We start from the raw sequence: 17,698 nt of genomic DNA on the forward strand, positions 1-17,698 counted from the left end.
GGGTAGAAGTCAGGCCGAAAGATAATTTAAAAACCAGGAGCAAAGAGACCCTGTTTGAATTAGGGTTACAGGGTCCTACTTCTGGAGACAGTCCTGGGGGATGTGTTAGCAGGCAAACACCTGGTGACGGTACACCTGTTCACAGGGACATCCATATAATCTGCATAGAGAAAGGTCAAAATAGTCCCATAGATTTCCTGTGGGCTCAGGCTGCCTGCCTGGTGAAGGTGGGAGGCAGTTGCAGGTGGCATGCAGGTGATAGGCAAGCCTAAATGGACTAGAGCTGGTTTGGGAACACTGAAAACGAAAGAAAATTAAAATCTTTGGATAAAACATTTAACAATACAAATATTATATCATCCTATCATCCAGCCCTGTCACACCTGAGCCCAGAGCAAGATTTTGCATGTGAAAATGGTTTTAAATGAATTGTCATGTGGGTTGTAATTCTTGGTGAAAACATAGGACACATCAGTGTATAGGATGTGCAAATACTGTACTGTCATTCATACAGGATCCAGTAAAGGTAACAGCATAAGTACATACTGAAATATATGTTTTTAATATTTTGGTACTCAGAAAGAAGTAAGTTTAAAAAAAGTAATGCACACAAGTACAAATCGTAAAAACATGTTTGTTCAGGTAACTGGTGTAATAGTTCTAATCTTGAAGATGATTTGATGCTCACTGTCACTTTGTTCAGGTAAGTGGTAAAACCTTAGATAAAACCCTTCTATAGTCATCCATCCAGGAACCAATGTAGTGCAACTAGGGACTGTGGAGGCCAGTGATGACCATTGTATTAATTCCCATTTTGTACGACTGTTTAAAGAAACATGATAGGACCTTCGCTCAACATTTATACACACATTCACACATTACAGGCAATTTGTAAACACCAGTTAGCCTAATCTTCATGTTTATGGACTGTGGGAGGAAACTGGAGAATCAGGAGAAAACCCACCAAGCATATAGAGAACATGTAAACTCCATGCACACAGACCTGAGGCAGAAATCTAACTCAGGATCTGGAGGTGCAAGGCGAGAGTGACAAAACACTTCTTATAAAATATTTTCAAGACTATACCAAAGCCCCAGTTGTCTGGACCTATTGCTCATAAACAAACAGGAGCTATTACAGTTACTGCATTATGTTTAGTGTTAACATATGGATTTAGAGTAAAGTATACGTAAAAAATGGAGCTTCTGTCCTCTGAACTGGCAGGAGGTGTGAATGCAACAGGACATGTTAGGCATCTTCCTCCATGAGCTTCTATTGTACCCATGGGAAGGATATTAAATCCCCATATAATCCTCTGGGCATGGGGTACAACTGACCCTGCTTTTGGTGACAAAGTGACATTCACATTGGCAGATCAATAGCTATAAATCCATGGAGGAAAAATATCTGTATGCTTAGCAAGCACTGACATAATATGAATCAGTTAGAGCAGATTTTGTTCATGGGACTTAAAGGTTTGAGCTAAAGACATTTCTAGAGCACTACTATAACAGTATGTGAAGACGTTGCTAGTTAAGTAGGTGTGCAAAAAAATCAGCCAGACTGACATTTATCTGTTCTTTTTTGATTAAAAAAAAAAGTCTTCTACAGTATATCCCAATTTCCAGGGTGGCCAGTTACTGTGTGAAATAAAAATCCTCATGCTCCCTTTAGGTCATCAGCCAACTTCATTTAGTGCTACGTGACGTTGCTGTGTCTAGACTTGACCAATTAAAGCAACCACAGATCATATCACTGTAGCTGTTATTTCTACTCTTGATTTTTGTATAAAAATCACCAAGCATTTGATCTCAAATCGCAGTCATTTATTTATTCTGGCTATATTTTTTAAGTGGAGTTCATGGATCATCACCACCTTTTCAGGTTTTATCAAGTCACGCATTCTAATATTTCATTGAATTGCCTTTTGCATTGATTATGTACATCGTTTTAATAGGCCTATGCACTGTCACAACATTGCATATTTGTCTAGAGTTACATTAATTTCTCTCCCAGATCTTGTATTGATGATGTAAGCGTCACACTGCTGCCTAGTTTTTGGTCTGGACTCCAATGGTGGTCCTGTGGTGGCCAATCCAAGAGTTAAAAAGATGCCCCATGCTACCTGAACCACTCTTTTACAATTTAAGGCCAAAAAATTTTGGCATTGTCAGGGAGGGAAAAAAACCCTAGAAGGAAAATTCTGTTCTTTTATTATATTCAGTCAGTCAGCTGACCTCATTTTTGGGCACATAATGTTGTTTAACCTAGATTTGACCAGCTGAAGAAAAAAAGACCATAAAACTTTCCCCACAGGCTTGTACGTTAGGCACATGGCATAATGGGTACAACATTTTATCCTCCTTTCTTTTTAAACTGATGCACCAACACTTTAGAACAATGTAAATATGGACTCATCAGACATCATGACGGCACGCTGACTTAGGTGTACCGCGTCTTCTGGGATAGGCTCCAGCCTTCCATAACCCTATATGGGATAAAACAGTATAGACAATGAGTGAGTAAGGGAGCCCACATGACCTTTTTCCAATGCTCAAATTTTATTTTTCCATAGTCAATTCTATATGGTCCCTAGTCCTAAATTGAAGCCTTTTCTTTCTCATTAGCCTCACTGATAAGTGGTTTACTTAAGGCAGCATAGGTGTTTAGTCCCAATCCCTTGAGTTCTCTTTGCATCGTGTGTGTGGAAATGCCCTTACTTTCACTATTAAACATTTATATAAGTTCTACTGTTGGTTAATTTTTTTATGATTTCATTTCACCAAACATGCAAGTGATCATTTTTATGCAAGTGAAAATTTCAGACCACATTTCTTCTTTGAAAATGATGGTTCATCTATATCCTTTAAGGTTTTAATAATTTTAGAGTTCTTACCTGAAAAAGAGTTACGTCTTTGCCACAGCCACAGGATATGTCTTCTGACATGGCTTTTTAAGAAATAAGAAGCTACTCACGGCACCATTTAGGGTTAAATAACTTGTTGCCAGCTGAACCATATTAATGACTACAGTAATTATCCATTGGATGCCTCTTAACTAATTGTTTGGTTAAATCCAGATGGTGACTTTTTGGATGGGCATTATGAGGGACAGAGAGGTGCACAAGATGGAGAAGAGTTTTGATACTATAATAGGATAATATATGCGCAGAACTGTGTCACCCACCAAAGAGCAAAACAGCACTGCATGGGCCTTTATTCCACTTCATACACACAAACAGAAGTACATTATAGTAGGGTATGTTTGTTGTTCATGTTGTCTCTAGAACATCTAACAAGATACTGAGTTATTTTTATTTTTTTTAATTATTATTAAACAGGGGTCAGTCGCCATTCATGTCATTTAATTGGTCCATATCTCTATTTCTCTTACTGTCTGCAGCTCTCTCAACACTGATTCCACACACTTTTTTACAACCTGTAGCACTAACCAGCCTTCCATTAATCCTTAGAGCCCCTCTCAAATTTGCCTTTTTTTTCCCCCCCTCTGGTTCTTGTTCTTGTTCAACACATTGCTTTCTGCTTTATCTCTATATAGATTACTGCTGTTCTTTTTCTCCTTTTATCCATCTCTTCCTCAGGAGAAAATATTTACTGTATTGTAGCACTTTAAAAGTGTAAACAGTTGTAATACTTTTACCTTGTCCAATGAATGCAGTTAAAAACCACGAAAATGCCAGTCAAAGGCACACTTGGCCATGTCTTTATGACATAATGCCTAATTACAAGTTAGTAATTACTCGTAAATTTTTGCACACTTGAGGCTCAAGCTGAATATTCTGGGTACCAATGTGTGCCGAAAGGATCTCAATCATATCTCATAATCCTGTACTGCAGCACTGGGAGGTTTGCTTATTTAGGTCAGAGCAGTAGTTCAGCTGCATCCTCAGTACAGATAAGCTGCCTGGATGATGACTGGAACGTTACACTTGGCCAGCAGAGGAACCTTCATCAGCCATATGATAACCCTCTGAGCTAGCTGACACCAGCTGAAGAGGCTTTGCCTGTCAGGTGTGCAGGGTGTGTGTTAAGGGTGTGCGTCATCAGCTGAGCTCAGGTGCACTGAACTGAGCAGGGCAGGGGAGGAGAATAGATGGGTGGAGATGTTTTGATATCCGTCAACAGGTGAAATCAGAAGTAGCATACAGAAACACAACCACTGAGTTTTTTGGTGTAGATTCAGCAGTATTTGTTTGTAAAAGTTAAGTTACATACACGTAACGAGTACTGTGCTTCACTACAACATTCTACATTTTCTTTTGTTCCTTATCTTCCGTTAGATGAGAGATGCACTTGAAAGGGGTAACCTTAGAAGAGATCGGAGCCTGCAAGGAAACAGCTGGTCACTTGGGCTTAGAGGAATGTTGGAGTGAAATGGGAAAGATACTCCAAGATAGGCAAGCTATAATGAGAATCCCAGAGAGCGCATTCTGAAGATCTCATTCCAAATTAAGTATTTGTGGGAAATATTTTTTCACCAAGGGACTGCCAGGTCGAGTGTCCACATGTGTGTATACATATACTGCCTCTATATATAGAGAGAGAGAGAATGAGAGAGAGAGGGAGAGAGAGAAACTGGAAATGATACTGTAATGACATATGCTTTATATAATATAAGTAAATATATAATATATTTTGTTTGTAGATTTATTTGACCACAATTGATGCAATTCTTTTACACCTAAAAATTGCTCCAGACAAGGTAAAGGGTCTCACGGTGGTGTCTTACATTGAGTGCGCGTTAATAAAGACATGTGAGGATGAAGAGTTGTCAGCTAGGTGTAAAATTGTCATGTGAGTAATGGATTCTTGGTTCCACCCACACCCCCACACCCTCTACAGCACCCTTACAGACACTCTGAAATTAGTGAAGCAGCAGGAACAGGACAGAACAAAAAAAACCAAAAGCGAAAAAAAAAAAACCAGGGCATAATTGTCCTGCTTTGTTCCTCTGTGTTAGTATGGAGCACAGTGTCTCTCACTCTAACAAGACTCGGGACTTAGCACTTAGCGCTCTCCGGCTTCGCCATCGAGCTGTCAAACAAAGGTACGATGTTAATGTGTGTATGTGAGTATGTGTGTATTTGTATCTCTCTAAAGATAACACCTAAACTAATTGTTGTCAAGTTAAATGACAGGATTGGCAAGCTGATTAGTTTGAAGTCCACAGAGGGAATGATTATTGATTATTGATCAGATACAACTCATATGCACAATGTTAGGACATCTGGAGGTGATATCGATGTACGTACAATAAGGACAACTGACACAAATGTTATTTTTATATGAAACATGGGGACAACAGGTCGGTGTTCTTACTGGTACTGTTCTCAGTCTGCTTAAGGGATACTTTTCGGGATGCTGCATTGTTTCACGCTGTTATAAAATATCAAGGTTTCACTTTATTGCAGGATTAATTCACTTTTTAAAAATACCAATATGATCATTTGACTGTGATATGATTGTTGGTGCCAAGCTGGTATTATTTTTTCTGTAATCACTGATATCCAAGGATTTTCTTGCACAACAGTCTTCAACCCGGAGACAGTGAATCTGAAAAATCTGCAGGAATTGCAGACAGAAACATTGAAAGCAATATCTCTAACATCAATCTATGCCATGAAGAATGATGGCTGTTTCGTGTGAAAAGGGAAATCAAGCCTGGGGCTAATCACCTGGGGCTATTATTTTTATACTGTAAACGGTAAATAATATTTTAATCCTTCAAAATTTGCATGTGTAGTTTGTACAAGAGAAAAATACTAAAATGCTTAGACAGACGATAGACAGACAAACAAACAGACGAACAGAAATGACTTAAACAAAAATCTTAGAGAAACGGGATAAAATAAATTACCCATATATACCTAATTAAAACTAGGCCTGAACAGACGTTCGAAAGATAATTTCATAAAATCTCTTGCATAAGTTTTTATTATATAGTCATTATTAAGATGTTAGTGTGAGTGGTTGTGAGATAATCAGAAACAAATACAGCAAAAGATGCATTTTAATTGGTACTTTCTAAACATTTACTGGTGTAGTAACGTCTGATCTTGCTAATAACATCATGAGAGCATAACATCCCTGTTTTAGTAACATCAGCAGAGGACCCTAATGCAGTTTGGATGTTCAGTATTTATATGATTGTTAGTTTTATTCCTATAGACAGTGTGTTACTGTGGGGGGTAAACAATCAACACAGATTGTGTTTTGCTTAAACTGCAGTGCTAAGAAGGCTGTTTCCTTCTGTTATCGCCACACACAACATTTAAGGCTTTTGTGAATGCAAATATGTGTTTGAACCCTTCCTGTACTGGATCGCTTGTTGTGGGGGTTGGGTGAGTGTCCCAGCAGAAGTGTGTGTGTTTATTTGTATGTAGACCAAGAGGGTGCCTGATAAGATTGCTGGCATAACCGGATGCAGACTGGCGAGCCTTTTCCTGATGCAGATTTTTTTCAGGACTGAAACACTAGGAATGCCTAGAAATTTGGTTTCTGTATTACGAGTTTTTTTTTTTTTGTGTTGTATTTTGTCACAATGCATAAAACAGGGTTAAAGATTGACCCTTGTTATTTTTCTCTAAGCTGTTTGTTATATGGAAACATTCATCAGCAACGGCTGCGGCTGGTCAGGATGATCTCAGCCTACAAGAAAACATTCAGTGATTTATCAGATTCTAATAGATTATTTCTGCTGCTGAGAGTGTGTGTGGTGAGTGTGAGTGTATCACACACGGCAGGAGCAAGTGGAGCAACGTAGGGCATTGTAGTGTGCAAGTCTAGAGGGGAAGGACAGGAGCTGTAAATTCAGTCCAGTTTTGGGACTGGATCAGACCTTGAGTTTTATAGCTGCTGCCATCCAAGGTGGCCAGGTTTATACCGGTAGCAAAAGTTATTTAAGATTCAAAATTTAGTTGTAGATGACATAACAGCATCTTGATTAGATGTGCTGTTTGGTTGGTAATTGCAATCAAGAAGGAGGCACATTTCATAGTTGATTTAATCACAAAATAAACTGACAATTGGAAAGAAAGCCTGCAACCACACCAGTCCTTTGTGAACAAGATTGAATAACTTTGAATAATAACATTTAACATTATTTGAGTACAAGAATTGAAAATTTATTTGTTCAAGTCTTAGATCTTGAGTCTTAGGAGTACTGTGACAAAACATTGTGAACATACATTTCCTCATATTAAATTAAATACAATTAAATTATGTAGATTTAATTGAAGAAATGGGAATTTCTTTTTTTTTTTTACTGTGACAGGCTGCAAAGTTCCTAAAGATAAAATAAAAAAATAGTTGTTTATGTTTATGTACCAACATTACATAACATCAGCAGCATCAGCAGCAAACTCATTTCCATAGTCTGTTCTAACCACTCAGCATTTAGCATCACTGCTAGACTAATCACCGGCCTAATCATCTGTCATCATCTTTACTGTTTCTCACTGGTTCATTCCTTAAGTTAGGTGTGGTTAGTTCATTTTTTAGGTTTAAATGATTTATAGGTTACTGAGTGGCTGAACAACCAAAATATTGATCTGTAACTGGTCAGGTACAGGGACTAGTACCTGACCAGTTACCGAAAATAAGAGCGAAAAATGTCCTTCAAGAAGCCTGGAGATGGATCTATTTCCCTAGACGACATTAAAAAACAAGAACATCTGGCTCAATGGATGCAAAATCTGAAGAAATAAGGGGGGGGCTCAAGACTTTTGTACAGTAATATATACACAATGTTATCTCACTGGCCAGGCGCTCGACAGGTTTTTAAATCCTAAATTTGCGTTTAAGTGTTATACATGTAGCTGTGCAAATCCTAGTCATTAAAGTGGGTTCTTCTGATTAAATCAGCTGCGTATATGAGGAGCTACTGCTGTCACCTTAACACGCTACACGTTAACATGCTAGCAACCTTTCAAACAGCATGTGTCGTTGATGTTCAACTACAGAAGCTCTTCCAGACAGTGAAAGTACCACAAATGCAGGAGAAAACAGAATTGTTGGACAGATTTTGAGTGTATAAATTACCTCACTCTTCTTTTATGGTTTGTGTTTAAAGATTAAATGAAACCTCTCATCTAGTCTTTACACATTATTAAAAAGTCTTTTTTTTCACACTTACCTTCTTTTTTTGATAACTACATACTTTTGGATGAAAGAGCACATTTGAGATTTAGTTCATAACAACAGTCATGTGTCTTAATTAGAAATTAACAAATGTATAAACCTGACAGTGTGAGAGTTTGTTTCTTAGGTACATTGACTATGTTGTTTTTACTCGTCCAGATTCGCGTAAGACATGCAAATATAGTTGTGAACAATATAGTTCGCCTTTCCCGGTATAAACCCAGTCTAAACCTCCCTTTTTTTTACTATAAAATCTCCACTGTTAAGGATGTAATTAGTAACCATAGTTAAAAATACATAAACTATCCATACAAAATGATAAACACAAAAAAATACTGGTGTGGTTCATACTGTATGTCTGAACTGGCTATTGATTTGCATGCATAGACTTCAGCCATAGCATTAAAGCCATTAACATTAAAACCACCTAGGTTTTAGGTTCCTCTTGTGCCACCAAAACAAGTCTGACGCCTCAAGGCATAACAAGATCTGGCACCAGAATAAAACCAGCAGATCCTTTAAGTGCTGTAAGTTGGAAGGTGGGGCCTTCAACCCTTGGGCTCTTTGTCTGCTGAGCCCCATAGACAGTACACTGTGATGAACTGGATGTCCTGATACCTGTCTATCATATTCAGCTTAAATGTCTTTTCAGGTGTTGGTGTTAGAATGGATTTTCTTTGGGATCAGACTGGACAGACTAGCCTTTGCTCCACACAGCCATGAATAAGCGTTAATCCATGATCCTGTCTCATGTTTACTGATATAGAATGGATAATCAATGTTATTCAGTTCAGCTGGTGGTGGTGGTGGTGGTAATGTTGTGGCTAATCGGTTTACATTGTCTGTGTTTTTATGTATAAAACTGTGTGACAGTGAGACAAGAAGGTGGTGACATCAGGGAGCAAACTAAAATATCCCCAAGATTGCACTTAGGCACACGCTGACACACAGACGCACATTCCTATATCCTCTCGCCACTGTAGGAGAGTGTGAGTCAGCGGGCGCTCTATAAAAGAAAGCTTGGACGTGGGGGAGAGATAGAGCGAGTGGCAGAATGAATCAGAGAAAAAAAGTAGAAAAGACATGGAGGAGAGATGACAACTGTACCCAAAGTATGATTACCTAAGAAGAGTTTGTAATACCCAAGGACAGCAGGCTTTCAGCGAGCTCCAGAACATTCTCGAATATTAAGAATTTAGTTAAAAGGTGATTCATAGGTGCAAATGACTCATTAGTACGCGCACTACACCAGGATAAGGTCTAGGGTCTGAAATGAATGCCTGCCTTCCTGACAAATACAGATAATAGATACAAGGGATATACAGTATGTCATAGAAACAAGGGGTTACTTTAATGAGGAAAGATGTTTGACTGAGCAAAACTGGCACATCTTAGGCCTGGGTTTGAAATCAATTGTCAGTGTTTATGATGTACTGATTTTGTTTTCAGTCCTGACATATTGAATTTCAAGTGGATTTTTTTTTTTAGTTCCGAATAAAAACTCTTCCCAACCATAATGCTACCAGTTTTATGACTGTCAGAAGGATAGTTAGTCGTTCAGAACATCAGTGGATCATCCCCAGGTGTATTGTGATGATGTAAATGCTGAGTCTGATATATTCCTGTTTTGCTCCTGGTTTATCACCACATTCTAATAGTGTTTTTTTTATGATAAGCGTACATATCATATCCTTCTGCAGGGTAGATTATTATCAGATAAATACATGCTGTGTTTTTTTTTTTTTTTTTTTAGAGGGGAAACAGGATGCAGCACACTACAGTATATATTTAAACAAATAAATGGGTTATGGGTTACCTTTTCTCCTTCTTATTGGCTTTATTTGTTCACACTTTATTTGTAAGGCACTTCCTACACACAGTATTGTTATGCTTTTACGCTTACAGAAAAACTGGTTTGGTTGTACGAGGGGTGTTCAAGTCAAACCAGGACTTTTGATTGCGCAGAATAACAGGACACAGTTATGTGAGTAAAACTACCTTCATTTCTCTATATTATCCCCTGCTACACTAATGCACTTATCCCAACGTTTCACTAGTGCTTGTATACCGTCAAGGTAGAAAGTTTACTCAGTATGCCGGAGCCATGATCGGACTGCCTGCTTCACGTCTTGAAACTAATAGAAGTTTGTGCCTTTTTTCATCCACAGCACTGTTACTTTGTTAGTGCAAAGCAGAAGTAAAAGTATATCAGTATTTTGACATAAAAAAAATTAAAATAAAAATTAAATACCTATGCTAGGGTGCCTTGTTATTTAATCTGCTTCACAGCAGCACTATAACAATTTCAAAAACAAAATATTAGTTTTATTTATTGTCTGCTAGAGTTGTATTTTTATTGATTTTTGAGAACATCCTTTAAGAGGGTGACACGGTGGTGTAGTGGTTAGCACTGTCGCCTTGCACCTCCAAGGTCCAGGCTCGATTCCCGTCTCTGTGTGCATGGAGTTTGCATGTCCTCCCCTTGCTTGGTGGGTTTTCTCCGGGTATTCTGGTTTCCTCCGACAGTTCAAAGATATGCAGGTTAGGTTGCTTGGCATTTCCAAATTGCCCGTAGTGTGTGAGTGTGTGTGCATTGCGATGGATTGGCACCCTGTCCAGGTACTCGTGCCCTAAGCCTTCTGGGATAGGCTTCAGGTTCCTGCACAATCTTGTCCCTGAATACAAACATGACCCTGAATACAGGATAAAACGGTATAGAAGATGAGTGAGAGTGGATGAGTGATCCTTTAAGAGTATAACCAAATGTTAACTATCAAAAGCAAGGTCACATAAAAGTACATACTTATGAGAATAGATCTGACCTTGTGTGAAGAAAAAATTTAAATGTATTGTTTTATGAGGGTAATATAATTTAAGAGATTTGAGCAGAATTCATTGAATTCTACTCTTCATGCACAGGATGTTTTTTGTCGTTCCTCATGTCAGGGAAGAGACCAACCAAGGATGTAAGCGCAGACTTTATTAAGCATGACAAAGAAATTAAATTTCCGATCTACTTTGAACTTGTGATTTTCAGATGGTAGGGCAAACACTTGATGTTTTGGAAAACACTTCTCTTCCACCACTCAAGAGCCTGTGTGTGACTGTCACAGAACTGGATATATCTGAGACTCATCAGCTGGTCATAGGTCATTGTGTTGAAAACCACTCAGTTCCTGTCTATAGCTGATCACTTGGTTGATGTTAGGGTGAAGTAGCAACTTTATGTTGTAAAGGTGTACATAAATGGCGACAATTCGTAAAATTAGATGGTGGAAAGGATTTATGATTCTCCAATTAAAATATTATTTTAGGAATTGCACAATATTGTGGATTAATATCACATTGCGTTCAATCATTCTCCATATCCTGTGGTTATTCTGTGTACAGTCACAGGTTGACTGGAGCCTTTTCCGAGGATCTTATGGCACAAGGCAGGGTACACTCTGAAAGAGGTGCCAGCCCATCACAGGGCACAAGAACACACACACAATCATACACTATGGGCAGTTTGTAAAGGCAAGTCTACACTGCATGTCCTTGGTAAAACTTTGATAAAACCAGAGCCCCAGAAGGAAACCCACCATGCACACTCCATGCACAAGTCACACCAGAGACGAGATTCGAGCGCACAGCCCTGGAGGGGCGAGGCAACAGTGCTACCCACTAAGCCAGCATGCTGCCAGTAAATCACTAGTACAGTGATATCTTTAAAATTGTTGTACTTTTAGAGACAAACGCTTCAGGTTAAGTTGTGTTATGTACTTGTTAAACATGGATGCAGGTATAAAAAAAAAAAATGGACGCTGTAAATCATCAAAGCTGTCATTTCACTGAGTTTCAGGTCAATACTTTTGGCTTGGGACATCCAATCAGTCAATGTGTATCCAGGTGTGTTAGGGACAAGGTGTTGAAGGGAACACTAAAGGGAAGGGCTTAATTTGTATATTTTTTGAATTTCAAAACAGGTGGCTTTAGCTACCTGTAGTCTTGATTTACAGCCCAGACCTCCAACTGAGTCTCTTAAATATGGTCATACAAAACATGGCACCAAACTACCCACATACACAATTTTGGCAAACATGCAAGAAAACTCACTTACTCATCACTAAGGGCTGCATTCAGAACTGCCAACTTAAGTCCACATTCCTGTCAGTACTTATGCTGGAATAGTTCCTTGTGTTTAGAGCTGTGTTAGAGACATGTTCAACTTGATTGCCAGCTTTGTCTTGAGTAGAAAAAGCAAATTGTAATTAATTTTTCTTTCTTTGTCAAATGTACTACAGTGTGACAATGATATATGAACAGTAAAATGGAAAGTAATGAAATAAACATTTAATAGGATTGTTGTATAGCTCCAGTACAGTATATCACTGCATGAATACTCCTAGCTGTATTCCATGCAAATTTGGTTTAATTTAACAGGATGGCTTTCAGCCTTGTAAAATAGCACATGATCCAGCTCATCCATTTATTTCAATCATAATATATTCTGAAAAAAATATAAAAAAATTTAGTTTTCAAAATCAGCAAAATCTTTACTGAGAGAGCATGATCATAACCTCTCTGTGCAATGTGGGAGATGTTTCCATCTCATGCACCTGTAATTTAAGCGCATGCTGCTACTCTGCGCTCATCACCAAAATGTGCTCTTCATTTACACAGTAGGATGATGTGCTTTGTATGAAGCCTTTTTTTTTTTTTTTGCATCATTGAACCCATTTAAGAACTTTAAACATTCTGTTGTCTTTAACTGACTTCCCATGTTAAAACTGAATTACGTAAGTGAAGACATAGTGATTATAGTGATTATTTGTTGTTCATATTTTAGGGAGATAAAGGGAGATTATTCTCCCTCTTTCTTTCTCCACATACACACTGTACACACACCACAGACAGGTAAGAACACAGCACAGTAAGTTCTACAAAATCATTGCCTGCAAACTGTTGACAGGAAGACCACTTTTATCCATAACACTGACATGGTGTCCAATTTGCAAACTCCTGCTCACTGTCTCTTTCTCTCTTCCTCCTCTTCTTCCTCTAATGCCCTGTCAACAGCAGTGATCATTTTTCCAACCCAGATACGTTTTGCTTTTGCATATAAGGACTTAACACATAGCATGAGTAAGTGTGCGCATGTGCAGCCTGCTCAAGCAGGGCTCCCAGAATGTGACGCTGAGCTTCTGAATGTCTGTTAAGGGTGTGAATGGATCAGGTGTGTGTATGTGTGTGTGTGTGGTGATTACATGGTGATGCACATAGGGATGATACTAAATCAGTGTAATAAACTGTCATCTTCTATAACCCCAATCTATGGACACACACATACAACACAGATTTTTTCTCAACACTAGCTTCACGCTTCACCTCGCGCCATCTCGAGGCAAATGCCTAGCGTCGTTACACACAAACGCTGAGCTCTACACAGTCCCTGTTCCTGTTGTGCCATTATTAATAGTTTTTTTTTTTTATATATCTGTTCATAATTCAAACACACTATTACTGAGTCCACTGTTTTTCTCTGAGCTCTTCCGGTGAATGCAGTCCTTAATGCACTGTGTGGTAATTCTGCTTTTGAGTTAGTTAAACAAGGATGTATGTTTGAGATTTTCTGTTTATATGTGTGTGTGTGTGTGTGTGTGTGAGTAAGAGAGAGAGAGAGAGAGAGAGAGAGGAAGAGATCATTCAATTGTTGAAATTGCGAAATGTACAGTATGGAATGTATATACTACAGTACTGCAGTAAAGTGTGTGCATGTATGAATTGAGTTATCCCAGTACATATCCTTATTATAGCATCAAAATGTTATTGGCTTCCTTAATTAATTAAACCTGATTAACTGACATATTCAAAAGGTTAGTTGAAATTAACTCAATAGCTAAAGAAAGATGCTAAATCACCCAGTTTGTATTTTTAAAGGGTCTGGCAGTTTTTTATTTATTCAAATTTAGCTATTTATTTTGAGTCTAAATTTGTTATAATTAATAAAAGATTATTAATGATTCCGACATGGATAAAAGAATGATCGTTGAACATGAAATTCTAAGTTGGAAACTCTGGTCTACACCTGATGTCACAACAAAATAAAAGTGCATGGAAGAGTCAATTATTCATCTTGTATACCGCTTATCCAGTATACAGAGTCGCGGGGGGCCAGGAGACTATCCCAGAAGACTTAGAGCACGAAGCAGGGTACACCCTGGACAAGGTGCCAATCCATTGCAGGGCACAAACACATACAGTACACACACACACACACACAAATACAACAGGCAGTTAACCCAATCTGCATGTCTCTGGACTGTGGGAGGAAACAGGAGTACCCACAGGAAACCCACCAAGCACAGGGAGAAGATCCAAACACCAGACACACAGACAGACCACAGTGAACCCCTAGGCCAAGGTGCCACCGAGTCATATAAAACTTCATTTTTCTATTTAATGTGTAGCCTTTATGTTGGTAAAATATTATTTCAACAGCTTTGTTTTGGGTTTCTATTGATTACAGCTCAAATTTACTGAGGTGATAAGACCACTGTAACAGGATTTTTATAGCAAAGATAAACAAGACACTTGATCTACATTCTGTAATATTTTGGACTTTAATTTATTCTGACAAATAATTTTCCTAAAGCACACAAAATTGTTGATAACAAAACACTTGCTACAGTATATAGTCTTGTTTTATAGGCGTTACACTATTACCAACACTGGTTTAGCTGCTTTTGGGAGCCATGGTGCAGTTCATAGTAATATTTTTGAAAGAAAATTGAGCAGATAAAGCTTTGTGATTACTTCATATACAAGATTGTGCAGGACGCTACTTCATTCACTTTATACGGTTATATTTGCTAGACTCCATTCTCTAATCAGGATTTCTGAACCGTTATAACCTTATGAATCTGGAAGCACAGACATAAACGTGGTCAGCTGATGATCCCCACCTGGACCTTATACAGCTATACGTGTACTATGAGAGCGAGCCGTCATCAACTATAGAAGTGAAATTGAGACTGGTAAAGGAGGAGGAGGATGCTGATGCTGTTAACAGCTTATAATGTTTCTCAACACTTATTTCCTTGATCTAAGTTGTTGTCCGTAACTCAATACATAAACAGACTCAAAGCATTAGGCGGCTATGTTTTTATTAAAACTTGACCAGCATACTGTACATTCGATAGCATGTTGCATGTTTTCATGGCCGCAAACATAACAGCAGTATGATTTATCTATTAAAACTGTGGGACATGGGGTTATAGTCTTAGCAAATTTATACAAAATTCACACTGATATAACCAAAATAATTCCAAAAAAATATTTAAGCATTTGTGCTTTTTAACACCTTTATGACTAAATGCCTTCTAACTTCTTAATCTTTAAAAAAATAAAGTGTTGTTTTTTTTCAAAACTGCTCAAAATAATATATCTCAATTTATATCTCAAATTAAGAGACTGGTTAAATTAATATGAACCTGCTGGGGTTTAGATTGGTAGTCGGAAAAAAATTATAACTGGAAAATAGTCTTATTGTTAGCCATTGGCATGTGATGTACACTGTGGAATAGAATTCCCTACACAGCATTTGCAACATGCTATTATTGTAAACTGTATCTTTGTGTGTGTGTGTGTGTGTGTGTGTGTGTGTGTTCAAATACTTCTAGATTGTCAGTTTTAAGTCCGTTTGTGTCCCTCTGCTTCTTTGTGTTTGGTTTCGAATATTAACCCTACATCAGCCTGATTCACCTGGCCTGTTTCCATAGCAACCCACTGGCAGGCATTCTGTCATTCTCTTTGACATTGACTTCAGCTGGCTCACCAAACACTGGCTATGTATGCGTGTGTGTTATCTTACATCAGGTATTTCAGCAATGTGATCCCCTGATTTAATTACCATGTTTGTAATTCTGTACACGTAAGCAATAAAGAAATGTTAAGCATGTTTGTTTATACCAAATATATTACTAAGTCCAGAGGTGAAAAGTGGGTCCTGGATGTGAAAGAGCCCAGATATTTTCATAGGTGGCAACAATTTAAAGAGTTCTGTGTAGTTTTTGTGTAAGTACATTGAGTTTTTAACATATAAACTCACTGACCCCATCAATAGGAATACCTTAGATAATGAAGTTATTTAATAAGCCAATCACATGGCAGCAGATGTGTTTTGCTGCTGATTGGATTGTTTTTTTCGGTTGTTTGTTTGTTCTCGCATAAATCTCTTAAAACTCTAGAGGCTCTGTGGAAATCCCTGGAGATCAGCAGTTTTTGAAATATTCAAACCAGCCTGTCTGGCACCAGCAACCATGCCGTATTGAAATTCCCCATTCTGGTGTTTGATGTGAATATTAACTCAAGCTCTTGACAAGTATCTGCATGAATTTGTGCATTGTGCTGCTGTCTCACGATACACTGAGTGGACATCAACACGCAGGTGTTTACATGCTCCTATTAAACTAACCAGTAAATGTAGTATATTGCGATGTTATTATAATATTCTATTTTTATGAACTATAATTATATTACTGTATAACACCCCAGAATTACCACACTTGCCAATCACAGAAACCAAAGGTCTCAGATGTCCTGTGTGATTTATCAAGCACAGATATTTTATTCATCTCCCATTATAAGAATGTTGGTCTTTTATATAACTATCATTGCATTATTGCTTTTTGTTATCATAGAATGGAAAATTTTCAACCATAAATTCTTCCTAACTTAATTTTTGCTCAAACTCACATCTGGTGGAAAGGATTATGGGATTGTCTGACTACGAACAGACTATGAAAAATGCTGCCTACATAGGCAGCCTTTGGCCAAATGGAGTGTAGTGTGAGTTATAAATACCTTTAGAGTATGAAGTTGTTCCCAGTGATGAGGTCACTTACAACACTAGTGCTGTATTTGTCCAGTCACAGCGACACCAGTTAATGGTTTAAATGATAAATGTTTTTCCCTCTCTTTCTCTTTTCTTCTTATTGTCTAACAGGCCTGAGACGCAGCAGAAAGCCCCGTCCGCTCCCCCTCCTCCTCCACCTCCTCCACCTCCTCCTCCACCACCACAGCCTGAACCAGATGCACGCCCAGAGCCAGAGGAAGAGATTTTGGGCTCTGACGATGAAGAACAGGAGGACCCGGCAGACTACTGCAAAGGTCTCCCGGCTAAGTCTTTCTACTATATCTCTCTGGTCACTTGCAGAACTACAGTACTGTGTAATAGTCTTGAGCCACCTCACAATTTTTTATATAAAACTAAATGAAATTATGCAGATTAAATGAAAGAAACAGGAAGATTTGTGGTACTGCAACAGGCTGCAAACTGCCTAAAGATACAATTTAAAAATTGATGGTTTATTTAACAATTTTAGCAGCAGCCTTGTTTTCCCTCTTATCTATTCCAAGCAATCTCTGGCCTGATCATCTGTTATCATCTGTGCTGTTTCTGACTGGTTCATGCCTTAAGTAAAAAAAAATGTTTATGCTTAAATGATTCATGATTCATATGGTTTAGCCAGTGATGAACATACAACATTCCACA

At 38.2% G+C, this 17,698-nt stretch overlaps 1 protein-coding gene across 5 annotated transcripts in view; it reads left to right on the forward strand.

Moving 5' to 3' along the window:
* The window catches only part of srpk2 (SRSF protein kinase 2), a 62,658-nt gene that overhangs the window by 24,840 nt on the left and 20,120 nt on the right, over nt 1–17,698 (forward strand). For 3 of the 5 annotated variants that reach the window (XM_053477563.1, XM_053477556.1, XM_053477570.1), the window contains one exon: nt 17,150–17,313. In XM_053477563.1, coding sequence (XP_053333538.1) covers nt 17,150–17,313 — 164 coding nt within the window. Of the gene's footprint in view, nt 1–10,065; nt 10,145–17,149; nt 17,314–17,698 lie in introns of all 5 variants that reach the window. The other 2 variants (XM_053477586.1, XM_053477578.1) reach the window with 1 other exon arrangement.

This window comes from Clarias gariepinus, chromosome 2 (assembly GCF_024256425.1).
Source record: "Clarias gariepinus isolate MV-2021 ecotype Netherlands chromosome 2, CGAR_prim_01v2, whole genome shotgun sequence".
Classification (NCBI taxonomy): Eukaryota; Metazoa; Chordata; class Actinopteri; order Siluriformes; family Clariidae; genus Clarias; species Clarias gariepinus.